The sequence below is a fragment of the Lipotes vexillifer genome, unplaced genomic scaffold, assembly GCF_000442215.2.
Source record: "Lipotes vexillifer unplaced genomic scaffold, Lipotes_vexillifer_v1.1 scaffold534, whole genome shotgun sequence".
NCBI lineage: Eukaryota > Metazoa > Chordata > Mammalia > Artiodactyla > Lipotidae > Lipotes > Lipotes vexillifer.
The window spans coordinates 2,642,038-2,650,727 of record NW_006787833.1 but is presented as its reverse complement, the minus strand read 5'-3'; the positions used below and the strand labels follow the sequence as shown (position 1 = coordinate 2,650,727).

The 8,690-nt window shown below is 40.5% G+C and overlaps 1 protein-coding gene across 3 annotated transcripts in view; it reads left to right on the top strand.

Annotated features, from left to right (window-relative positions):
* SUV39H2 (SUV39H2 histone lysine methyltransferase) overlaps positions 1–8,690 on the top strand; it is a 22,563-nt gene that overhangs the window by 7,718 nt on the left and 6,155 nt on the right. For 2 of the 3 annotated variants that reach the window (XM_007460886.1, XM_007460887.1), the window contains one exon: positions 8,256–8,690. This exon is cut by the window's right edge and continues 249 nt beyond it. In XM_007460886.1, coding sequence (XP_007460948.1) covers positions 8,256–8,690 — 435 coding nt within the window. The remainder of the gene's footprint in view (positions 1–8,255) is intronic. The other variant, XM_007460888.1, reaches the window with a different exon arrangement.

Genomic DNA, 8,690 nt, shown 5'->3' with positions numbered 1-8,690 from the left:
TTGTAGTTTTGTTTCATACCTGCTGAACTGGCAACAATTTGAGGGCCAGGACTCTGTCTTACTATAGGCCCTAGTACGTAATGGGTATTTAGTTCATGGTTGATGAATTGAACTGGGTTTTGTGTCAGTGATTTCTCCAGTCTCACCGTCACTGTTGGACTAGACCTCCATAGCGTCACGCTTAAATTATAGCAGCAATTTACTGACTGATATCTCTGGTTTCACCTTTCTGTTGTCTCACTCAATAAACATTTGAGTTTCTTCTGTGTGTCAGGTACTACATTAGGCAGTGGGAAAATAAAGGTTCATGAGAAACTGTCCCTAACCTTAAGGAACTCACAGCCCAGTGAAAAAGATTGACAAGTAAATCACCCAATGCAATAGTATAATAAGCGCTAGGGCAGACATCATGATGTGATCTGTGAGAGGTATGCCTGGGCTGGTCAGAGAAGGCTTCCCAGAAAAGATAATATCCAGCTGGGGCCTGATAAGATGAGTAGAGTTTTCCTTAAGGCTTTAACATAGAGAATGGGGTGGTAGGATCTGGAAGTGGGAGACAGTGAGAGACGAGTAGAGGAACTCCAGCTGTCCTGCAGCAGTGGGGAGTCATCCGAACAGTTCTGAAAAGATTGACACTATCAGATGTGCAATTCAGAGAGTTTTCTCTCTGCAGTGAGGAACGTAGATTGGCAGGAAGGGGAATGACATGTGTATAACTTACACATTCTGAAAGGCTGTTGCAGTAATCTGGGCAAGAAGAGACGGTGCTTGAACTAAAGTAGTAACAATAAAGATGAAGATAAGTCGGTGATTTTTTGAATTATAGTGGATGTAAAATTTAAGTCTGTGGTTTAGTGGTCAGGGGGTTGGCTGGGGATCCAGCAGTGAGGGATCCACATCTAGGAAAGCTTGCCATGGCGTGGATAGTAATACTGTTCACCAAGACCCAGGAATATAGGAAGATGAGGCTTAAGGAGGACTAGGCTGAAGTTGGAGAGGAAGGCTGAGAACATTTAAGTGTAAGACGAGCAGTAGATAGTTGGAAATGTGGCTCCAAATCCAGAGTGAGAACTAAGTGGAAGCATTGTTCTTGAAGCGATTGGCAAGAAGATGGGGATTGAAGCCCCAGGACTGGGTACAGTTACCCCTTCATTAACTCTGCAGCTATTTCTCCAGTCTTCTACCATCTACCATGTCACGCACTGGGCACTAGCAGTCTCAGCGGAGAATGACACAGGGGTGTGGTCCCTGATATCATGGGGTCTATCTTTCAGTGAGAGTAGAGAAACCTTAAATATCATTGTACAAAGGACTTAATTATAGTTGAGGTAAGGCTAATGTAACAGAAGGCTCTAGCTCATCCTGGAGAGAGTAGGCAGGTGTCCGTGAGGACTGATGTTTAAACTTAGTACTAAAGGGTGAAAAGATAATGGGGGAGGGTATTGAGTCAGAAGAGAGCCTGACTCCTTCAAGGAATTTGCAGTGTGAGTGGAACATAGAGGGATTGAAATGAGGCTGGAAGGATGGGGCAGGCCCCAGAAAGTGCATCTCCTTGTAGGCCAGGAAAGGAATTTTGGACTTTATCTTAAGGGCAATAGGGAAATATTTTGTAGTTTTGAGCAGGGGAGTGACTTGGGGAGAGAGGTGTGTTGAAAATATTACTCTGGCTGTTGTGCCATGAGTGGATTGAAAGGATAAGAGGCCATTGCAGTGATCCAAGTAAAGAAAATGGGTGAAGAGCCAGGACTGAGGAACAGCAAGTGGTACTCACAGGAAGAACTGTCAAAGCAACTGAGAAAAACTGGCAGGAAAGGAAGGAAGAAAATCAGAAGAGTAAACACGGCAGCCTGAGGAGGAGATACTGTCAGTAAAATAGAGTCATACCCAGTGGGTCAAAGGAGTATAAAGCTCCCTCTGGATTGAGCAATGGACGGGTCATTGACACCCTTAGAGCATTTCTGTGGTATGGATAGAAGAAGCCGAAATAGAATGAATTAAAGAATTAGTTGGAGGTGAGAAAGTAGGGTCAAGTGGTATGGGCGACTCTTTCCAGAACTCTAGCTTTGAAGTAGGGCTGTGTAGGGTCTAAGGGTGTTTGTAATTTTTAATTTAAAAAAAATCCGAGTAGATAATATGATTTTAAAAATTGAATGTTATAAAGCATCTTATACTGAGACTATACCCTAGTCTCCGATCTCTGACCTTTTAGTAATTTATCATATCTTTTCAAGATCCCTTACTTATTCAAGCATTTATATCTCAAAGGAGGTTTAGTTTAATTTTGCCTTTAAAAAATAAGGGAGATTCAGATGCTAGAGAGGATCAGGAGAGAGAAAGAGACTGAAGGGACAGGAGACGGCTGTAATTGACGGAGGAAGGGCCTCTCTCCTGTTGTGTCTGTGGTCCCCTTCTTGTCTAGCTCCACGCTCAGGGTCACGTGCTACTGAAAATAACGGGGGAGGCGGTGGGATAGGGACCCCTGAGGGAAGTGGAGGAGGTCTGAAATAGCCAGCTCGGGAAGTGGAAAGAATGCTAGCTGGGGGAACAAGCGGGTGGTTACAGTGATGAGCTCATGTCAGGTCCAGTGGAACTCAAAGGATGTAAACTGTGGTAGTCTCACTGCTGTGTGATTTTCCTGTGCCATGTTCTTGCCATGTCACCCCTTCATACAGAAAAATTTCTGACAAAACTGGGTTCTCTTTATTAACATCCTCACCTCATCAGTGAAGAACACCCATGCACATCAGTGGGGCTTCTCCCTTAGGAATCAAATATTAAAGAAATACTACCCAAAGCTTTGATTTCTTAAAGTATCCAGATCATTCTATGTCTCTAGGACTACCAGTATACTGCATGGCCACATACTAACACATACTAACACATACTACCGCATACTAACAAAATATCCACATTTAACAATAGAGTCATACTCCTAAAAGACTGATTGCACTTAAGAGTGATTGTTAAGAACTGGAATAACAGAAATCATTAGACCAAAACCTGAATTTTAGAGACCAGGAAAGCAGAGCTCCAAGAGGGACTTCTCCAAGGTCATGTTGTTCATTTGTGTCAGCCTTGGGCCTCTAACCCAGGCCCCAAAATTCCTACCCTCTGTCGGTTACTGGTATGGAAATCTAGTGACTTTCCATTGACCGTAATAGTTCTCAAACTGTGTTCTCATGGAACACTGGGATTTTCATAATCAGATTCAGGCTGTTCTACCACTAATAGTGAATACTGTGATTACTTCAAAACTTGCAGGGGAAAAATAGCTAATGGGAAGGCAGATTTTTTGTTGTTGTTCTTTTTTGTGCCCCCATATATATATGTATTTTAAAGTGTTTGTGCTAGCTACCACTTACTGGCTACAGACAGCAGATGACAGAACAAATATTGAAAAACCATGAATTGCTATCTCCAGGTTAAGTTGAGCAGCTTGTATTTCTTTTAAGGATTCGTATCGTTACTGTTGTGATTTTTATATTGCATACGTGTTGGTAGTTGTATTTTTCGTTATACATTCAGAAACATTTAGTCAAAGCCTAGGATATAGTAGGGAATTGTGCTTGGTTCTGGGGCTGCAAAGCATAAGATTCTTTCCTGCCCCACAAATGGCTTATAGTTTAGATTAGAAATGGGAACACGAGTTGGCAGTAATCAGAGGCAGGGAAGACTTCACGGGAGAGATGACATTTGAGCTGAGTTTTAAAGATGAGTAGGTTTTTCTGCATATAAAAGATGAGACTGAGGGCTTCCCTGGTGGCGCAGTGGTTGAGAGTCCTCCTGCCGATGCAGGGGACACGGGTTCGTGCCCCGGTCCGGGAGGATCCCACATGCCGCGGAGCGGCTGGGCCCGTGAGCCATGGCCGCTGAGCCTGCGCGTCCGGAGCCTGCGCTCCGCAACGGGAGAGGCCGCAACAGTGAGAGGCCCGCGTACCGCAAAAAAAAAAAAAAAAAAAGAGACTGAAACAAGTGTTCAGTAGGCACATGGAAGAAGACATTCTAATTAGAAATAACTGTGTGAACAAAGCAACAGAAAAGTATGAAAAGGCCTGGCATGTTCAGTTACTAACAGCAGCAGTTCAGTGTGGCTGGAGGGTGGTGTGTGAATGGGGCCACATTGGAACATTGAGTCAGGGAGGCATCAGGGACCCAGTCAAGAATGATCTTTGTTATAATAGGAAGTTTGAGCTTAATTCTTTAGGCAGTGGGCGAGCCATTAAAATTTTTAAGTAAGAAAATAACAGAATGGCTGGCACTGTGGATTTTTTGTTTTTGTAAGAAAACTGCACGTTAGTAGAGAAGGACAGAGTGGAGTGTTACCAGTCTGGTGGCAGGGAAACCGGTAGGGGATCAACGTCCTAATCCAGGCAAGGCTGAAGGCTTGCAGGAACGGGCGTTCTGGCGAAAGAGGTGGGCCAGAAGAAGCATGTGGAGAAACTTGGTGATGGGTTGGGTTGAGAGGAAGGAAGAGGTGAGATTGACATGGTTTGCGACTTGTGTGACTAGGTAGATGGGGGTAAGGCTGCCATTGATGGCGAATACAGAGAGAAACCATTCAGGAACAACAGTGGCGAGTTCCATGTAGATAGATTGATTAAGCACCTGTGGGACAGACATCCAGTAGGCTATTGACTATATGGGGTTGCAGCTGAAATTTTGGGAGAATCAGCATACAGTTAAAACCATTGGAGTGAAAGGTTACCCAGAGAGAACATTTGGATCAAGAATTCTTAGTCTGGAATCCACATATCCTGAATTTACCCATTGTATCATACATGTGACTTTTGATAGGGGAAGGTCTGTAGCTTTCTTCAGATTCTCAAAAGAGATGAGCCCTTGTTTAGTGTGAAAAGGGGCCAAAGACAGAGCCCTGAGTGTCTGCATTGTGTAGGTGCAGTTCCTAGTAGACAAGATGGAATTAAATGTATTTACATGGAATGAAGCTCCCCACAGAAAGACCATGGTTTCTAAGAATTGTAAAAACCTTTGGCCTTCAATAAAGTCAGGTGTTCAAAGCTGTCGGAAATGTGTTCTTGCCTTGCCGTTACCGTTTTATCTCTCGCTTCAGTGTTCTAAACTTTAAAGCTGGCTAAGTCCATCTCTTCACTGTTTTCTGGATACTTCACGCAAATCTTGGCTCCAAGCTTCTGCTTGTGTTTTTCATCCTGCCTGCCCTGTGCCCTACCCAACAAATGCTGTCAATCTTTCACAGTGTAGTTTGTTCTACTTCCTCTGTGCCTTTTTCTCATTGACCTATATTGATTTCCCTCTGTGTATTTTAGTGGTATCTATTGTCTTATTTGTTTTGGCATTTAAAATTGTACCACCTTGCACTGCTACTTATTTTACATACTGTTGCCTTCCTTTCCCAGCGAGATTTTGCTCCTAAAGGCTAGTATTACCTTGCATCTATCTCATCACACCCTCTAGTGACCAAACTTTCATATGCTCATAATAGATACTAAAATATTTGAATGAATTTAACCTAAGCTAAACATAGTGGGGAAAATGTCTTGAAGAAAAAAATTAATAAGATGCATTCCAAATTATACAGGAATGAATAACAGATCATTTTTATGTCTCCACTCCATTTCTATAGGTAATCAAGAGTTTGATTGCATATCTGAATAAGATACTGATATCCTATGAGACTTAAGAAATTTTTGACTTTTATTTGAAATTTTAGGGTATTGAAGTAATTGAATTTGTTAAGTCAAACTGATTTTTCTGTATAAAATTATCTTATTTTTCAAAATGGAAAGATCTTTTTTTGATTTTAAAAGTAAAACAAGGCTTATAAAATAAAAGGAGTCTACAAAGTAGAAATAAAACGTTACTAATATTTCTGTAGCACTCAGGTTTTCGAAGCATCTTTACCATCCGTAAATTAGGTAGGTACAATGTGATTAACATACAAAACTTGCAAGCGACCCATCATAAAACAATATGTTATTTTGGAAGTTGACTGTAGTGGCATGTTTTTAGTTTTGCTGCATGATAATTTAGCTTAATCATCTGACTTGAAGCCACCATTTCTTTCTTTCATTGTTTGCTGGTAACTTTGGTATAACCCAGGGCTATGGTAGGAAAAACTGCAGCAGGAAAAAAAAAAAAAAAAAAAGAGGACCAGGGTTGCATTGCTTTATTTTGGAATCAGAAACATTTTTAACTTTCATAATTAAGGGGAATCGGTAATGTTAGATACTGCCAAGTGGATGTCATTATTATTGAGCATATATCTGCCAACAGCCATCCCGAATTGTAGTAGTCACCTCAGGAGGGAGAAATCCATGTTACGTTTCAGTGAGCCAGTATGACTGACACTTCAGTATTTGTCTAGGCTTTTTTTTCCCCTGGAATCATAGTATATATTTTCATAGAAGTAGTTTTTGTGCATATGCTCACACCATAATTGAGCCACTTTTTTTTAACAAAACATATTTTGACCATTTTCACAAAGAAGCAAAGGTCTTTTAATTAACAAGCATTACTGCTTATTGGGTAGAATATAATAAAACCTCGAGATGAAGATAAGCCCTCTCACTCGTCAGGTGACCTCCTGCAAAGCTGCCTCAGTGCCCCTCACCCAGTGGTGCCTTCACAGTGCGGCTTATACCACATTGCCTAGACCTGCCAGGTCACTTGGCATTAATAAACTATGACTAGTAAAACATCATTACTTTATAATAAAACCTTTATTAAAAATTTCAGGGAAAAGCAAATGTATCCCAGTTAAGTTTTTATCAATATCTATGAATTAAAATAACTAAAAACCGTAGAATGCGGTTTAATCACTTTCATATTTCAGAAGGCGTTTTACCCTAGCGCTCATGGATATATGCTCACTATTCCAGAGAACAAAGACAAAATTGAGAGACTTTACTTGAAAAATTTTTTTCTTACATACACTAGACTACCTTTTTTAAGAGAAACTTAACATAGCATTGCCTGGCTTTAAGGGAAGAAAACGTAGCCAGTCACTGGGGTGGGAAGGCAAGATTTCAGGTACCGTGGTGGCCAGCAGCAGTGAGGGATAAGTCAAAATATTTGATCTTTGGTGCCTTGAGGGCCTGCCACCTAATCCAGCCGTGGGCGAGTCTAAGGTAAGAACTCTCTGGAATTGTGCTGTTCAATAGAAATATAGTACAAGCTACATATGTATACAGTCGGCCCTATGTATCCTCGGGTTCTGCACCCCAGGATTCAACTAACCCCGGATAGAAAATACTTGCAAAAGAAAAAAATTCCAGAAAGTTTCAAAGCAGAACTTGAATTTGCCATGTGTTGGCAACGATTTATATAGCATTCACATTATATTAGATATTGTAAGTAATCTAGAGATGATTTAAAGTATATGAGTAGGTTATATGCAAATACTCTGCCATTTTACATATGAGACTTGAGCATCTGTGGATTTTGGGTTCCGAGAGGGGTCCTGGAACCAGTCCTCTGGTGAATACCGAAGGACGACTATAATTTTAAATTTCCTTGTAACCATGTTAAACAAAATGGAAAGAAACAGGTGAAATTGCTTTGAGTAATACTTTTAATTTAACCCCAAATATTATTTCAACGTGTAATCGATATTTACACATTAAGAAATATTTTTTAAAAATTAACAAATATTGTGCATTATTTTTTTGTGCTGAGTTGTTGCAGTGTGTATTAAACTTAGAGCACATCTCAATTCAGACTAGCCACATCTCCTGTGCTCCGTAGCCACATGCAGCCAGGAATGACTGTGTGGGACAGTTCACTCTAGAAAATCTAGGGGATGTGTGCCCAGGACATTGAGAAAAAGAACTTCCCTCACAGCCAGTGTAAAATATGAAATTACGGACCTTAGAGGATGCCTGCATCTGTGCTGGCCAAGCAAGCCACTGACCTGGGTCATAAATTATTCATTTTGGGACAACTTATTTCCATGATCAAGATCAATATATTTTGTGTCACTTGATCACTGTTTGGTAACATATTCATGACTTTCAGTACTTTTATCTTTCTCCAGGTGCGACTCTTTTGTCTCTGGTCAAATGTCACGCCACATCTAAATTCTATGCATAGTTTATGTAATATAAAGAAGAATAGTTTTATTTTTATGATTTGTATTTCATCTGCTAGTAACTTGTGACTGTGTATTCTGAACTTTATTAAGAAAAATGATAATGAATACCTTACTCTTTAAGATATTAAATTCTTTTCAGTAATTGGGTCTGTCATAATCTGATTTGCATTTTCTTTTATATTTTAAGGATATGGAATATTATCTTGTAAAATGGAAAGGATGGCCAGATTCTACAAATACTTGGGAACCTTTGCAAAATCTCAAGTGCCCATTACTGCTTCAGCAGTTCTCTAATGACAAGCATAATTATTTATCTCAGGTAAAGAAAGGCAAAGCAATAACTCTAAAAGAAAATCACAGAGCTTTGAAACCTGCCGTTGCCGAATACATTGTAAAGAAGGCTAAACAAAGGATAGCTCTGCAGAGATGGCAGGACGAACTCAACAGAAGGAAGAATCACAAAGGAATGATTTTTGTTGAAAATACTGTGGACTTAGAGGGCCCCCCTTCAGACTTCTACTACATTAATGAATACAAACCAGCTCCTGGAATCAGCTTAGTAAATGAAGCCACCTTTGGTTGTTCATGCACAGATTGCTTCTTTGAGAAATGTTGTCCTGCT